This window comes from Paramisgurnus dabryanus, chromosome 10 (assembly GCF_030506205.2).
Source record: "Paramisgurnus dabryanus chromosome 10, PD_genome_1.1, whole genome shotgun sequence".
NCBI lineage: Eukaryota > Metazoa > Chordata > Actinopteri > Cypriniformes > Cobitidae > Paramisgurnus > Paramisgurnus dabryanus.
In genome coordinates, this window is record NC_133346.1 from 6,710,011 (window position 1) to 6,728,785 (window position 18,775).

Here is an 18,775-nt window from a genome sequence, read left to right on the forward strand (position 1 = left end):
TTTTACTTTACCATAGTAATATCCTATTAGTAGTATATTTATTTCATTAAACCAATTCACTATAGTCAATAACATATTAACAAATCTATTATTATATAAATTAACAAAGCTATTATTATAACAGTGTTCTGCAATTTATTATTTACTATAGTAAATACTAAAGTATACTACAGTACTTTTAAAAACAGTAAGTGTATTTTTATAAGAATATTTATGTATTGGTTGGTTATTTGAATGTTGTACTAACTAGCTTTATTGTTATTTTTATATTAATAACAATTATTTGTGATATTAAATGAAGGGAAACCCCTGAGCTCTGGTTTGATGTTGTCAGTGTTTTTTATATCCTGACAGTGACGCCCCCTTCTGTTCATCAGGTGAACTGCATCGATACACAAACACTGACGCATGATGGACTTCCCTGTTAAATTTCTGTTAAAAATAGCAGCACTGTATACTGTACAGTTATTGATATTTTGGGCACGTGGTATTTTCACAGATTGTATTGAATAAACTCAAAACAAAAACAGACATTCTCAATAGGCTACTGTATCTGATATATCTGAGGCTACAATCAGAACATAAACAAGCCTATTTTAGCATTCATTAAACAAGAGGCTGATGCAGAAGTAGAACAAAAACAAAAAGGAATATGAAGTAAATATTGTTTGATATTTCTCAGATACAGAAATTATTTCATGTCAGCAAAAAGTGTCCATTCAATTGCACTAATATTGTGCATGTTGCTGAGGTGAGCTGATAGTTGATGTTATTAGCTTGCAGAGACTGCTGATGTTCACTGCAATCGCACACAGGGAATCTATGAACGTTGATGTATGACATTGACCTCAAGAAGAGAGAGAGAGAGAGAGAGAGAGAGAGAGAGAGAGAGAGAGAGAGAGAGAGAGAGAGAGAGAGAGAGAGAGAGAGAGAGAGAGAGAGAGAGAGAGAGAGAGAGAGAGAGAGAGAGAGAGAGAGAGAGAGAGAGAGAGAGAGAGAGAGAGAGAGACCCATAACTGCCCAGTAACAAGCTCTCCCCCGTCATTGGCTGTACAAGCGAGTGTATTTGATCAGACCGTCAGACTAAACCACACATTCTGTTTGATCGACAGGCATGTAAACTGCATGTGAGAGCTAAAGCTAACAGAGATGACCTCAGTATCTGGAGAAAAAAACACCTGAGGACCTTTTTAAAGTGACAGTTCACCCTCCCCCAAAATTGTAAATTTTCTGTCCATTTAATTTTGCCTCCACGAATTGTGTCCACAAAATTTATGTAAGACAAATTCAGTAGTTCAAATTTCAACATTTCACACCCTGGGACCAGCAGGAAAAGCAGTCATATTTAGATTTGATGGTCATATGAAGGTGAATAAATTGACAGATTTTTTAAATGGACAGTCTTGTCGATACAACGTGGATCTATGTTACAATCACTCTGTGGAAAAACACAGATTATAAAACGGGCAGTTCTGGTTCTTCATTCTGATTGGTTGAAACTCGTTCTAAGCCGAGATAAAATACCCCGGTAACCCCACGGTTCAGACCACATTACATAAGTATCACTGCGCCACTGTTGCTGCGTATTGATTTATGAAAATAAACACCACAATCTTTAATCATATTTTTTTTCTACAATTGCACAATTAATGGCGATATCCAGATTAATGTCAATAAATATTGTTGAGTCATCTTGTCAATAAAAAGAAAACGTTCCCTGAGGAGTTTCTACTTCAAATTCATATTTCCACTATCCACTGGGTCTTACCCAACTTAAACACTGACAGCCGCATTCACTTAACACTAAAAACACAGTGTAAGTTTTGATCGTGGCTCTGAATCTGATCTCTTACAAAAGTTCTTCACAAAAATGGAATTATCTCCGCTTTTAGCTGAAAATTTGAGAGGTGATAAGAGAACAAATGAAGGTAGGATGAAACTTTTTTTTTTTAAGCAGTGGGTCTGTTCTTTCATTTGATATTTTATGTTTATTTAAAGAAGATCATTTTTCTGTGTAAGGCATTAAACTAAAACTGGGTGGCAACTTAAAAAAAACGCTGACAGGGAAAGAGTTAAGCATGCTTCCAAGCATATTTGATCATCACTTTAACAGTTGCACGAAATAAATGTTTATGTAGGCTATAAATTAGATGAATGTTGATATATATAAAAAAATACCACAGTTCTTAATCATATTTTCATCAGCGTGTCTTTGCTGCGTCTGTGCTTGGAAAAGGCGCTCTGTTGCAGACACACTTGACTCTGAGGAACTACTTTGTTTGGCGGAAGAGTAATATTTGTACTAATATAATTACAACTTATTTGTGTTTTACTTTAAGAAATCCTACTATTCATATGAAGTAACCGTTTTATAAAAGCAATAAGCCCCGCGAAGCAGTGGTGTTACAGTGCATTTTATAACAGCTAAGGGGGTTTAAGGGACTCCACACTCTTAAAAATAAAGATGCTACATAAGGTGATGCAGCATAGCAGGACTATTTTTGCTTTCATAAAGAACCATTGATTTAAAGGTTGTTAAAAGGATAATTTCCTTCATCCCTTATTTAAAGAATCCTTTTTTTTGTGAAACTGAAAGGTTTTTTGAGTGTTACAGGTTCTTTAGGGAACCATATACCCAAAAACGGTTCTTCTATGGCACCCAGACAGCAGATGACTACGGGCCGGATCAGCACCGGAATTGCTTACTTTGGTTAGGATTGTGGTGCAGATTCGGCCCGGAGTCATCTGCTGTCTGGGCATCGTGTAGCACCTTTATTTTGAAAAGTGCACTATAACCTGCAGGACATTGGAGTCTGTTAGTCACATGAGTGTGCTCCAACAAAAGGATGAGTCATTTTTGGGAGAACTGTCCCTTTAACCTACAACAAACACTTGACCACAATGAAACAATAATCATATTTTAAAATGTCTGTTCATCGCCATCGTATCTAAAACAAATTGAATCTGCATGGCGCTTTAGGGTTTACGGACCTCTCTGTATTTTCCCCTGGCGGGAAAAAGTCACAGGAATCTGGTTTGTTTGTCAACACACGATGGGTTCCCCGCCAACGCTTCCCTCTCACAGACGCCGCGAATAAAGCCGAAGATGAAATGGGTTCCCAGGCTGCCGTGTAATTGCCCAGCCCTTATGCTGAACCCCTTGAGCATTCATTCAAATGAGTCTGTAATTGCCACATCTGTTAACCCTCTGAAGAGCCGTCAGCCGAGTGTCACGCATCTGCTAATTGGTACAAACAGGTAGCAGACGCTGATCTTCTCCAGTGAGCATCTGCCGTTTAGAGTCACAAATTCAATGAGCACCGATTAAAGGTCCTGCTAAAATGGCAAAGGAGTGGCTTAAATACTGCTGCTGAATATGCTATAACACCTCGTAAAGGTGATTAACCGGGAGCCGCCGTGCTCGGTGGGTTGGTGTGAATTTATATTTTTAGGTGTGAAGAACAGCTGAGGATAAATAGGTCATTTGAGTTTTATAGCTGTAGTTTGGTCCGAGCTATTTTGTTTCATAAAAAGTGCTATAAAATACATTTATATGCGACCCTATCTGTGAAAACCCACCTAAAGTCATTTCTTTGTGATTGACATAAAATCATCTTACATAATGTAAAGAACACTGTGTGAAAAAATAACCTTGATATTTTTAATATTGACTGGGTAAGGTCATGACAAAGATTGAAATCAATGTGAAATCAATAAGTGAAATCAAACTTTGATGCTCCTAATCTCAAAATTACATTGAGACTGTAACCTGGATTTCATACACAGGGTCACAATATATTTAAATATGAGGTTCTGATCTGGTTCTTAGGGGATTTTTTAATCACATGATCATTTCTATTAAAGCTGTAACGTAATGCTGAAGTCTATATAAAAACACTTAAAAAATGTAATAAAATCAAGGTCCTTTATATGAAATCTTCAAGATAAAATAATGTCAACATTTATTAACTAAAACATATAATTTGTCAGTGTATTCTGATCGTGACATCCAAATTTATAAAAAATCTATAAAAATAGTCTATAAAAATCTAATTATGTGCATGAATTTATTCATGTTTTACGAGCACAATATGTACCCAATATGCATTAAAATAAAAATATATATTATATATGCGCACTAGTGTTTTTTAATTGTAATAATTAATATATAATTTTTTTTTTCTATTTGTGTACTTGCATTATCCAAAATGTTTCCATCAGAGTTTGAATTCATAAGAATTTGCTATATAAAACAAAAAATTTGTGGTAAAAGTGAAGCAACCATGTTTGTGTATTGATTACTATTAGCAAATGTTTATCCATATCTATGATTTTTGAAAAACAAAATCATAGTTATTTTGTGGTAACCATAGTTTTACTACGGTAACCATGTTTTTTATTTTTTTAAACCATGGTTTATTTTCATAAGGGTTTGCCACCTGTCAATGTTATCCTCGGTTTCCACTTTTATGGAAACTTATCTTGAAATCATACTGTATGTGTGTTTTTCTTCATGCTACACTGAGCAGATCAATTGGCGTATGACATCAAAATATCCCTTTTGAGTTCTGTCGAGTTGCTCTTATGCAGTGGCGTAGCGTCTGGGCATGCAGGGTATGCACGTGCAAATGGGTCCGGGCCAATAGGGGGCCAGGCCCTGGGCCCCCAGCTTTTATTTAATTTTTTTTCCAATTTAATTTTTCTTTGTGGCAGCAATAAATATATTTTGTATGCATATCATGTGTAGTGATTTCTTATTTCTCCGTAATGTCTAATTTCTCTGTCATTTCTTGTTTGCGTTTATTATTTTTTGCACTCCGCGGCTGCCGTAGACTACTACGCCATCATTTTTTTTATCACCGCGCAAAAAAAAAAGAAAGCACAGTGTTAAAAGTTACTTTAATGGCTATCTGCATGAACATTAAGGATGGACAAATATAAACATAAAAGTGGGGCCTCAAAGAGAAAAATGAAGGCGGAGAAGTTAGTCACGAGTCAAAAACTACCCAAAACATTTTGTTTTTCTTTATTTAAATCTATCCTTTAAAGTAAAAAACTAAAGTAAAAATATTTGACTACCTTATTAAAAGTATATGTTGTTAACAGACCTGTGCGCCACAGGTAACAGTGCCAACGGGCAAGGTTGGGGGGGGGGCTTTGGCTTAAGGGGGCCCGTACATTTTTTTTGCATATGGGCCAGAGACTCACTTGCTACGCCACTGCTCTTATGATACGCCAATGTCTTACGTCAATAGCGGCAATTGCAATAGTAGGATCGAGCAAACCACTCGTTGTTTCTATCAAGCCACTCTATTGGCTTATGTTAGCCTAACAATTTTAAAACTTAATTTGATTACGTCATCCATGAACATGATTTGTTGGACTGATTTTGATTCTTAGTTAAGGTGGAAACTACAATTCCTATCATTCCATGTTTCTTTACAGCGTCATCAAGCTTAGCTTTGTATTGTTCGGAACCACTAGTGGGAAAAATTGAATGTTGTGCCTTTTAAGCGTGCATGCCTTTCTTTGTCTTTAAATGTTTGCTGATGTAAGGACACCCTGATCAAACTAAACACTCATGAGCACTTGCAGGGATGTACTGTATAAAGAACAGAGGGATTCATTTGAATTGCAGTCTGCCTGTACAGCAAACAAACCCTTAATGGTTCGACTGCCCTTTTTAACCTGTTATTTGCTCAAACGCTTGCAGCCGCATTCATATGTTTGGAAAAAAGGAGGAGCTTCAAAGAAAGCTTTTGTCAATTTTACATCCACACAATCATAGAAACCCACAGTACAGTCATGTGTCAGTGATGTAATAAAGCATCAGTACATTTAAATAAAATCATTTGTGTCCTTTATATAAAAAAACATACATTAAGATAAAACAAGGTACATAGTGTGAACTTTACTACGCTATTGGCACTAGTGAAAATAAATAGCTATTTTTTTTGATAAATGTAAAAGAAAATAATAAAATAATACAAAAGAAGAAAGAATAAGCAGTGAAATGTTGCATATCCTGGACACTCAGAAGTCCAAAATCTGTGGTTTTGATCAGTCGCTCTTGTCAAATCTTCTTTATTATGACAAATATTTAATATTTCTAAAAAAAAATATATATATATATATATTTCACTTTGACATGAACAATAAAAACAATGCAATTATTATACAGTATTGTACAAAAGTCTTAAGCAACCACCAGCTTTGTTTTAGCAAAGTTTTAATGATTTATTTTTCTCTCTATTTATTAAGATTCTACGGAGTCCCTAAGGGGACATGGACCAAAAATTTAATAAAGTTTGCTCACGTGAAACTTCCGCGTGCTCACGTGAAACTTCCGCGTGCTCACGTGAAACTTCCGCGTGCTCACGTGAAACTTCCGCGTGCTCACGTGAAACTTCCGCGTGCTCACGTGAAACTACCGCGTGCCCACGTGAAACTACCGCGTGCCCACGTGAAACTACCGCGAGCCCACGTGAAACTACCGCGTGCCCACGTGAAACTACTGCGTGCGCACTTGAAACTACCACGTTTAGTTTCGCGTGCTCACGTGAAACTTCCGCGTGCTCACGTGAAACTTCCGCGTGCTCACGTGACACTTGAAACTACCACGTTTAGCTTCGCGTGCTCACGTGAAACTTTCGCTTTCTCGTGCGCACACGATAGTTTCACGTGTGCGCGACAAAGTTTTACTTGAGCACGTGAAACTAAATGTAAAAAAAAAAATTGCACATTAATCTTTTGTGTGAGCACATGAAGGTTTCACGTGAGCACATGACAGTTGCACGTGAACACATGAAACTAAACTTTAGATTTTTTACTCCAATGTCACCTTAGGGGCTCGGTAAGATTCAAACAGAAAATACAGGAAAAATGTACACAAAAATGAAAAAATAAATACATTTCAGAACAAAATTGTATCTTCAGGTAAAAGTTTGTATTAAGTTTTGACCTCTATTGTTTGGCTTCTAAACAAGTCTTGAACTCTTTTGAGGAGACTGAAGTCCTGAATTAAAATTAGACATTTAATTTTATTTCATTTAGGTTTAAAAAATCCTGAAGGTTCCTGCTATTGCTCAAGTGTAAGACAAGATCATTTCTTTAGCTTATCATTTTATTCTGCTTTTTAAATACTGCATACAAATTTCTGTATGCAATAAAGAGACTGAGAAATAATTTATAATGGTCACTGCCATTGCAAAACAACTAATTGAATGGTGGCTGCATTGCCTAAGACTTTCGTACAGTTTAATAAATAATAATAATACTTAATAATAATAATTTTGTGTCACTCTTGAAATCTTACCTGCATTTGTTGATATATCCAGTCAAGGAAGTAGGTCACATTTCCATAGACTCCAGGTTTGTTTCTGAAAGCACATCCTTCACCCCAGCTAGTGTCCCCAACCAGCCACCATAGAGAATTCTCTTGTGTGACCAGAGGACCTCCACTGTCCCCCTGTGTTAAAGCAGAGTTATTATATTTAGCCTTCAGAAATTAAACATTTATTTACTCTTTTCAACAATGTATGTTTGTGACCTGACAGGAGTCCACTCCACCCGCCAGTTTGCCAGCACAGATCATAGTGTTTGTGATTAACCCATTGTAGACTTGATAGTTGTTACACGTCGTCCTGTCAATCAGCTGGATTTTGGCTTCTTGTAGGGTCTCTGATCCAGATCCTTCATATTCACAAATATTCATTTTTATTGCATTTAATTCATTTTTAATGGAATGCATTTGGATTTGTCTGTATGTGTTTTTTTTTTCAAAAGATGTTGTGATTATCTGTGTTATAAAAAAGTTGCAAACCTTGAAAAGACAGCGCTCCCCATCCTGTAATATAACAGTTTCTTGGTGCAGAGAAATACATGCCTACATTAGGCAAACACACTGGCCTGACGTTTGCTGAAAGAAATGTTATAATATAAGAAATAATAATGTATACAAAAGTGAAAAGAAATGGATAAAATATTACTTTAAAGATACTTCACAAAGAAATTATACATCGTAGATGACATTTTTTGGATGAAGTGGATCACCTCATGGGAGCTGACATTTTAAGATCACATGACCAGTCAAATTTGTTCTAACAAAGACTTGTGACTATACTATCATATGCGTATGGCAAGCCGTATTGACTTTTATTCGTCTTTTATTCGTAGTTCTTGATATCAACAATTCAATTTTCACTAGTTAAAATTTTTATTCTTGATATCAAGAATTACATTTCTACTAGTAACAACTGCAATTGTTGATATCAAGAATTACATTTTCACTAGTAAAAATGTTAATTCTTGATATTAGCAAATGGATTTCTACTATTAACAATTGCTATTTTTGATATCAATAATAGAATTTCCACTAGTGAAAACTTAAATTCTTGATATCAACAACTGTATTTTCACTAGTTAAATTTCACCATAGGCCACCCTTCAAATTCAATTTTTCATATCAAGAATTATATTTCTAATATCTGAAATTAGAATTTCTGATATCAGAAATACAATTCTTAGTAGTAAAACCTTTATTTTTGATATCAATAATTATATTGTTACTAGTAAAAATGTGTATTCTTGATATCAAAAATTAAATTGTTACTAGTTAAAAAGTTAATTCTTGATATCAATAATTCGATTGTCACTAGTGACAATGTTAATTTCTGTTATAATGAATAGGATTGTTACTATTAACTCTTTCCCCGCCATTGACGAGATATCTCGTCAATCAAGAGAAAACACTTCCCCGCCAATGACAAGTTTTTCCATCTTTCCGCAATACCGCTATTATCCACTAGGTGGCCCTTCCACAACTTTTTAAACACGGAAGTATTGCCCTATGGCAAGCTGCTGCATGTCCGTGTCTGTTTTAAAGATCCCTCTGAATGGGATCTCTATGAAAAGTCCGTCACAAAAATTGAATTATCTCTGCTTTTTGCTCAAAATGTGGTGTTTTTGCAGAAACCTACCCATATTCAAAAGCTGATTACAAAAGGATGAAACGTTTTTTTTTGTTTGAAAGCAGAGGGTCTGTTCTTTTATTTGGTATATTGTATGTTTATATATTTGAAGAAGAACATTTTCTGGAAGACATTAAACTTTTGTGAAAATCATGAAAAACGCTGGCGCTGGCTGGCAACTTTTTTTTAAAACGCTGGCGGTGAAAGAGTTAAGAAAGACATTTTAGATATCTAAACTATATTGATATCAGAAATCACTAGTGACAATAACATTTTATTGATATAAAGAATTAACTTTTTAACTAGTAATAATTCAATTCTTGATTTCAAGAATTTACATTTGTACTAGCGGAAATGTAATTCCTGATATCAGGAACTAAAATTTAACTAGTGAAAATTGAATTGTTGATATCAAGAACTCAACAAATAAAAGTCAAAACGGCTTGCCATATATGCGTTGTGATGAAACATGCAGTCACAAGACACATGAAAAGCAATGTATCCGATATACCGACGTGGAGCTGTCGTGCTGCCATTTTCTATCTTTAAATAAAAATTTGACCATGCCACTACATACATTTCAGATAACAAGAAAATAAATGAGTGTGCCTTTGAATCCAAAGACTCTGATTCATGAACATTTTCAGAGAAAGAAGAATAAAAGTTCTTACATGTCATCCTGAGTGGACTGTTAAGCTTCATGAGAGCAACATCATTTTCATTGGTGGTCGAGTCAAAATTGTTCTTAACAATTTGGCTCACAGAATTGCCGGTTGCATACTTCATCTCACTTTGAGTCAGATATCCAGCGAAAACGGTCCATTGCCTTGGATTTGAATATCTAGAAGAAGGTCATTTCATTAAAAGACTTCATCATAATTTCTTTAAATGAGACTAATATAGAGCACTTACTTTTCAACACAATGTGCTGCAGTGAGGATCCAGTAAGGAGTTATAATAGATCCTCCACACACATGATTCCTGGATATCTGCAGACTGACCTGCCATGGCCACACCCCCTTTGACGTCACGGTGGTGCCGCCCACAATTCTGCTCCCGATGTTTTTTCCGCAATCTAGAGCATAAAGCAAAATTTGTAAATGACTTAAGACTTTACTTTAATTCACTTTTAAATATGAGAAGAGCTACAAAATGGTTTCTTACCAATACATTTGAGTGTCACTAATGTGTTAGATGCGCAGGTTGTTCTGAAGTTACATAAGAGAAGTAAAAAAACACAAACATATAAAACAATAAAAACATTACATCATGACCATGAAGTACTTTAGAAGAAACTAAACTCTGTAACTTACCCTTTAGTGAGAAAACTTTGTGTGGTTATATTTGGATTCGAACTGAGAGAGTCTGCCATCACCATCACAGAGTTAGATGATGCTCTTGAAGAAATCACACTGTAACCTGCATAAGTATTTCTGAGAAATAAACCACACATAAATGGCCGTTTTTCTCATAAACAAAATAACAAAATCAAACATAATAAATGAGCCAAATACAGTGGCAAGAAAAAGTATGTGAACCCCTAGATATGAAGTTTTTTACATGAATTGCCATCAAATGTAATCTGATCCTTATCTAGGTCAAAACAAAAGACAAACACAATGTGTATAAGCTGACAACACACAAATAATTCTAGTTTCTTTTTTGAAAACACCCATTTAACATTCATAGTGCTGGAGGAAAATGTAAGTGAACCCTGGATTTAATAGCTTGTTGAACATCCTTTGGCAACAATTACTTTCAGTAGTTTTGAATGAGACCTGCACATCATTCGAGGAAATTTATTATCATATTTAGGGGTTCATTTACTTTTTCTTGGCACTGTATACAGACAGACATACAATTTACAGTACACTTTTTAAAATAAAGATGCTACACAAAGCCATACAAGAATAATTTTTCGCTGTATGGTTCCATAAAGAACCTTTAAAGGCGCATTGTGTAACTTTTAGACGGCTCTCTTTCTTGACAGAAATGCAATGTAATATACATAATATTTAACTAAGTTCATCAAACATTACACCTCCCAGGACTGCCAGAAACCTGGGAGTGATAATGAAAGAAAGAAATGGTACTTTTAAGAAACTTTAACTCAATGGTTCTTTGAGGAACCACAAATGGTTCTTGAAGTTAAAGTTAAAATGTTACCTGGGGTACCCAATCTGCTCACATGCTTGTTTTGCCAGCTCATCATTCCATCCATCTGAACACACGAGCTCCCAATTCCGACTCTCATTTGAGTACTTCTGAAGAAGGAAATTCGATCCGTACAGACGAACTACAAATGAAAAATAAAAAATCAAGTAGTTAGATGCAAATGCATGATGTTAATTGGATTTACTGTTGCACAAATGTGACCCTGCAGAACCAGTCATAAAGATAAATTCTTTTAAATTGACATTTATACACTATCTAAAAAAAAGGAATAAGGATATGACAATAGTTGGCCGAGATACAACTATTTGAAAATCTGAAATCAAATATTGAGAAAATCGCTTTGAAAGTCCTAAGCATAGATATGTATAAAGGCTAGATGTCTTACGGCGGAGTCTCTAACGTCATCACCTGGCAGCCATCTTACCTCAGACAGCTCACTCACTCGTAGCATTGAGTTTAATGGAGCATACTTTTAAATGACCATAACTTGCTAAATTTTCTACCGATTTTCAAACGGTTTGGTTTCTTTTACAAACATTATTAAGGTGGCTATAATTCTGGATGTTTTAACATGATTCATGAAAATTATTCATTAAGTATGAAGTGTCATAAGTCCATCTCTGACGTTTATAACAAACCAAACCGTTTGAAAATCGGTAGAAAATTGAGCAAGTAATGGTCATTTAAAAGTACATGCTCCATTAAACACAATGCTACGAGTGAGCGAGCGCCCTGTGGTTAGATGGCCGCCAAAATGCGGACGTTCCACTCAATTGGCCAGCAGCGCGGGCGAGACATCTAGCCTTCATACATTTCAATGGTCCTCAGTACCTAATGATAAATACATTTTGATAAATAATTAAAAAAATATATATTTACGATAGGAAATTTACAAAATATCTTCATGAAACATGATCTTTACTTATTATCATACTGACTTTTGGCATAAAAACGATAGTTTTGTCCCATACAATGTATTGTTGGCTATTGCTACAAATAAATATATATAACCAGAGTTTTTTGTGGTTGTTGTGGGCAAAAATCCTTGATCTTGCGGCACGTTTTTCTCAAAAAATGCGATGGAATATGCGAGAGATTTATGCAATTTTAGGCGATGAAATTGCGTGAACTTGTCAAAATTGCGGGATCTTGCAAAAACTGTTTGCAGCTTTTCATTGATGTTCACATCACGTAATTACGTCACTTCCTAACATTCCCATGACAACAGGGGACATGGCTGCGCATGTGTAAAGTGTCCAACATTTTTCAACTTTCTGCTAAGATATATATGACTTTTTGCTACGAAAATGCGGGGATTATGAAATCATGCAAGCCCCGCATATTTTGAAAGCAGAAATCTGCAATGTATGCGGCGAAAGTGCTGCGTAATAAAAAAATGCGCCCCCCGCATAAATATGCGGACTTTGGCTGATTATGCAATAAATCATGTGATCCAATAATTACGTTTTTCTGGAGGGACTGTATTACAATCCTGTAAAACACTTACAGTCAGTGTTGGGGGTAACGCATTACAAGTAACGTGCATTACATAATTATTTTACTTTTCTGAAGTAACCAGTAAAGTAACGCATTACTTTATAAATGTACACACTAATATTTGAGTTACTTTTTTTTAAAGTAATGCGAGTTACTTTTCAGTTTAATTAATTTGATTTAAAAAAATTATAATAATGTACTGAACTGAATGTAGTCACTTAGAATTACACACTTTATGCGTTCACCTCTGAGAAGGAACAGTTTGAGTCAGAAACAAAGATGGCAGGCCAGAACTTGACATTTTTGCGATATAAATATGCAATTTCTGAATGCAGAACTTCTCATTCATAAAAAAACACCTACAAGGCCTGAAAGAGATCAAGCCTCAGCCAAGTAAGAAAAAGTAATGCAAAAGTAACACAAGTATTACTTTCCATGAAAAGCTACTAAGTAACACAATTTGTTACTTTTTGGGAAGTAACTTAATATTGTAATGCATTACTTTTAAAAGTAACTTTCCCCAACACTGCTTACAGTGAGGCCATAGACCATTATTTTCTTTCATACCTTTTTATAATTTAATAAACCCTTTTTTACTAGAAAGGTTCTTAAGATGTTTTAGGTTCTTTATTAGAACCATTTATCCAAAAATGGTTCTTCTTTGGCATCATATAGAACCTTTATTTTTAAGAAGGCTTTATTTTCTCTACATATGTGGGAAATTCAGGCTGTTGATTTCTATAAAACACTTTCTCTGTTGTATTTGAAATTGTATGCTGTGCATGCAGATGTCAGTGTTGAGTCTTACAGCATTGTGCTTCATCTTCCCCTGATGGACAATCCTGCACACCGTCGCACCATTGTGAGTGGCTGACACATATATTATCTGCTTTACATTGCCGTCCATTACAGCTGAATACACCTGTGAGGATGCACACAAAATACATTAATTAATAAACAAACAATGCTTTTGATATACTGCAGGGTTATCCAAGACCATCCTGCAGAGTTTAGTTCAAGTTTTTCTTTTGATTCGATTCTCATGGAATGTATATTTGGAATTGCTTTGGAAAAAAGCATCTATAAACAAACACTTTAGTGTCAGAACTAAACTTAGTTGGACAGTGACCTTCCCGGACCAAAATTGTATAGCTTTGTGATCCAGTGTTTGGCTTTCTTACCAAAATACCAGAGCAGTGCAGCTATGACCCCAGCAATGATCAGGAGGGTGATGATTGCGATTGTTATACACGTACAAGTTTTTTTCTTGGAACCTATCAGAGAGTCATAGTATTACTACAAACATTTTAAACTTAGAAAAAGAATAAAAGCATAATTTCACACACTATATATATACTATATATATATACTACCTTTGTGAACAGGTGGAGAACTATAGTGGGAGGCAGGTGTGGTGGTGTGATGGGTATTAACAGATGCTGTTTGTGGTGTGTAATGATGTAGGTTCTGAGTCTGAGCGGTCGGGTATCTCTCTGAAGGGTATGAGGGGGAAGCGATCTGGTATTGAGATGCTACGTTTTGGTGTCCGTGGTACTGAGGTAAAGCAGGGTAGAGTCCCGATGAAGGCGCATATGGAGGGGGCCGCCGCTCCTCGTGTTGAAACCCATGGTTTACATGAGAAGCATTGGCATACATCTGAAGGACATTGAGACATCAAGGTTTAAAGCAACACTATGTAGTTTCCATGTAAAAATGACTTACAGCTCCCCCATGTGGTTGAAAAGCGCAACAGTGCCTGGTATCAGACACTCTTCTGCAGGCAGGGGGAGGGGCGGGGCTGTGTTTCCTACCCTCCACCGCCACTTGCAGAGTGTGCTTGTAGCAGCTAGGAGGCTGCTCAGGTTGCAGCAACAGTACAATTTGTCCATTTAAAAGTTGTTTTATCACTGAAATAATTTTAGAGACATTATTTAAAGGTAAAAAAACTACATAGTGTTGCTTTAAAGTCAACATTTATACCAGAAAAAATGTCAAGTTAAATGCCATCCTACACAACATTTTATTTACTTTTGTCAGGTGCATCTTGCTACTAACTTGAATTTCAATGAGGTTAATCGGGATTAAAATCACAGGTGAGATTTCAGAAAGGACCATTTACATAATTGGTAAAGGACCAATACCCAAATAATTGTTTTCTGAGTTGTTTCAGAGGCGAAGCAGGTTTTTAGATGAAGGATAACGAAAAGCTTTTATCTTCGAAACTTGGCAAAATAGGACTACAAACATGTATGGAGGAAGTAGGAGGCTGTTTACACTTGGCATTAACATGCGTTTTCGTCGATCGGATCACAAGTGGACGACGTTAATGCCAGGTGTAAACGGTATTCTTTTTTTGACTTCTGGCGCGAACACACGTTGAACAGTGCTATTTTTAGCCTTTCATTGATAAAACTACTGCGGGGTGTTCTCCGTAGTTTCATTTTGAAAGCGTGAAAGTTGCGCGATCCTATTTCATCGATTGCGCTGAAAATTCAGAGAAAGCTCCAACAAATAAACGTACAAAACACTGTGCAGCATGTATACTTGCTAAACAAGCAGCGGGCTCCGACATAATAAGTTTGCGTCCATATAAACTCATACTCCCGCTCGCGTTTGAATGACAGCAGAGAGACTCGCCCACCGTCTCACAGACCACTCCCTCACAGTATTCAGGACAGATGCGGTCGAAAGTGGACAAAAGAGACGGATTTAAATACCAGGTGTAAACGCAATGTGTCTCTCTCGTCCACTTGTGATCCGATCGATGAAAACACATCTTAATACCAAGTGTAAACAGCCCCTAAATGATATCAGATTTGATTGCTTGCTGACACATTCAACAAATATCTCCTTACACAACTGACCTCACGGGACATTAATGCCATAAACAGAACAAAATAACATAACACAATGTAACATGTCACAATAACACATTTTAATGAGTTCTTAGTTACCGTCATGCAGAACAAAGGGTCATAAAATGGTCACTGGGGCGGTACCTTTTTAAAAAAATACACCTTTGCACCTAAAAGGGGTGGTTTCCCAGACAGGGCTTATCCTAGTCTCAGACTATGTATGTTTAAGCGGCCTTAATGTAAAAATATTTTGCAAGACGTATCTTAACATATATCAGTGCCATTGTTTTGTCTCAAGATGCACTAAATGTCCTTAAATGTCCTAATATAATTTAGACCTAGTCCTGGATTAATCTAAACCCTGTCTGGGATACTGCCACAAAGTGTTCATATTAGTACCTCAGAGGTACATATTGGTGTCAATGTATACATAATCTATCCTTAAATGATCCATACAGTTTACTTTTGAGGGCACTGCCCCAGTGACAGCTAGGGACTATTTTCTAACTATTGTTTCTGACGGTGCTATGATCCAAAAACGGCTTGATCACCTTACACTTTTACATAATATGTTAATTTGTTATTCTAAACCCAGCATGGTTTTATTTTTAACCCAGCTGTTGGGTTTGTCTATATTTTACCCAACCATGGGTTAAACAACCCAAAAATGTTGAAAAAAATCAAACTCATTAAAAAATGAGGGTTGTTGTGACATCACTAAAACGTAAAATAAAACTTTAATCAAACATTACGAGACAAATCTATCCACCTCTTCTTTTTGTGATGCTCATATGACCCACATAATCATTTATAAAGTCTTCTATTCATTATCACGAGGCAGGTTAATGCTTTATAAATATACAAATCTAGCTAAGACTAGTTCTCCATGTTCCTTGACTAACAGAAACCATTCATAAACGCATTATTAAGATATTTTTTGGTTCAAATGACTCAAATGTGTCATAAGAGCATCAAAATATATCACATAAAAGCATCAAAATAATAACTGTATATGGTGTCATTACCGTATTGTTATTCATCTATCCCCTCCTGTCTTCTCTCTTGGATTATTGAACTAAATCCAGTGAAAACGTTCAAGTCAAGTTCTGTAGATTGAATATAAAGTAAAAAAGACATTATATACATTATACTGTAATTATATGAACAATTTTAAATGAGTAATATTATTCTTACCTTTCAAAACTCCTGTCGTTTCAGTATTGACAGACTCGGTGTCCTCTGTGTAATGTGTAATGAGCACAAACGCCACACCTCTGAAACTTCAGCAGTCAGGTGGATGCAGAAATGCAAATATATTATATCACCTGGTGATCTGCGCTTACATCGCATTAGTTATGATCCACTGCATGTCTATGGTTATTTTTAGGTCTTCAACAGAGATCCTACACTGTAACATTCCTTGTTGGACTTGAATTTTTAATTTTATAATTAATAAAAAAAATACTAGTTGCTAAAAATGATAAAGTTGAAATAAAAAATAAAGTGGAAATAATTAATTTAACTTATTTTGTATTTATGCAACTACTAGTCATAAAGTTGATTACATTTTAAAAAAAGTGCAACATGTAATTTTTTTTACAGTGTATGGATCAGACTAATTTTTGCATTGTACTTTAACAACCAAATGAGAACCAAATGTAATTCAGATGTATCTTCGTTTTTCTAAAAAGGACAGCTTCCCTCCTGCATGATAGTTTACAATGATTTGAAAATATAATCTAGTAAAATAAGAGCTTATTACATTTACAATAAATATGGTTTTCTATACTTGCATTTAAAAACTCTATTTTCTACATAAACCAATAGCAAGTGCACAAAGCAAACAGGTACGGTATTTACATGTCTGTGTGTCAGAAAGACCAAAACAATAACTTAAGCTTAGTTAACAAGCTTAGTTATTGTACATAAAAGTGTCATTTTTTAAATCTTCATAAACAGGTGAAATCAAATACAATAGACATAATATAGCAAGTATGTAAAAAAAAAAGACTAATGTGTTTTCTCATTGCAGGATCTCAAAATTGTTCAACCATAACAACAGCAGCAGCCTATAAAGAACAGGAAATCATTTCTGAGAATCACCTGAACAATCAAAGACTATAAAACAATTGAAAGCTTTACATGACGAAGGCTTCATCTGTTATCAGATGTTATTCCATTTCCTTTCCGGTCTCCCAAAAAACAGTTTGCACATTGAGTAATCTTCAAATTAAAAAGAGAATAAATGTTTTAGCTCCTCTCAAACTGATCTCGGAACTCTGAGAACTCACATGAGGGTAAACAGCCCTGTTATTCAGTAACAGAGGTTTTAGGCTGATAGTTTGGCAGTAGTGACGTTGTAGGTGCTCCTGACATTCTGTCAATATTTGACTTGCACGTTCAACACTAAGATGCTGAAACAATCACTTTGATTGCATGCATGAATGAACTTAAAAACTTGTTGAAATAACTTTTATGTATTTAGTAAACCACAAGTGCTATCGGATGTAATAGTTCTTGTACTGAGTGTTTAAAGAGTGGATCCTGTTTTTTTTATGGTTGGTGGATTATTTATATAATCCTGCTTAGTCCATGTAGTTTACATTTTAGAAAAAAAATAGCTAACTCAAACTGTTAACAGATACCAAGGACTTACCGAGACCAGTCACCTTCCCCAAGATTGCTTTCAATATAACTTTTCATACCTGCAAGATTTTCTGTACTCTGTAAAACCCAAAAGTAGATGTTGAGACATTCATAGATGTCAATGAATGGACACAGATCAAATCTCTAGCACCACCTGGTGTTCATACAAGGAAATTACAGTGTATATTATGAAAAAGTGATGTGTGGTTGTCAACTATTTCTGTACTCGAAATGTGACCTCTGCATTTAACCCATCACACCAGTGACTAGTAAACACAGCCACACCCGGAGCAATAGGCAGCTATCACTGGGGAACAATAGGCTTTATGCCCAGCTGCACTACTTCCTGAACTTAAGCCAGCTCCTTGTTTCCTGTCTGCCATTATTGGACAAACTGATTGATTCAGGTGTGCCTGACCTCAGTAGTCATAAACAAACTGATTAATCCAGGTGTGCCTGACCTCAGCAGTCACAACAACAATCAGACACACCTGGATTAATCAGTTTGTCCAATAATGGCAGACAGGAAACAAGGAGCTGGCTGAAGTTCAGGAAGTAGTGCAGCTGGGCATAAAGCCTATTGGGGGAAAGGTTTCTTGCTCAAGGCTCAAACCGGCAACCTTCAGGTTACAA

At 35.7% G+C, this 18,775-nt stretch overlaps 1 protein-coding gene across 1 annotated transcript; it reads right to left on the reverse strand.

Annotated features, from left to right (window-relative positions):
• Positions 1–5,802: 5,802 nt before the first annotated feature.
• Positions 5,803–18,509, reverse strand: tmprss2 (transmembrane serine protease 2). Its single transcript, XM_073816007.1, has 15 exons — positions 17,600–18,509; positions 16,691–16,776; positions 16,522–16,602; positions 14,015–14,297; positions 13,823–13,915; positions 13,450–13,563; positions 11,136–11,265; positions 10,283–10,402; positions 10,134–10,177; positions 9,882–10,044; positions 9,641–9,810; positions 7,823–7,918; positions 7,550–7,692; positions 7,316–7,468; positions 5,803–6,109 (listed from the first exon to the last, which is right to left on the reverse strand). The coding sequence occupies exons 3-15, from the start codon at positions 16,534–16,536 to the stop codon at positions 6,101–6,103; spliced, it is 1,533 nt and encodes a 510-aa protein (XP_073672108.1). The 5' UTR covers positions 16,537–16,602; positions 16,691–16,776; positions 17,600–18,509; the 3' UTR covers positions 5,803–6,100.
• Positions 18,510–18,775: the final 266 nt, after the last annotated feature.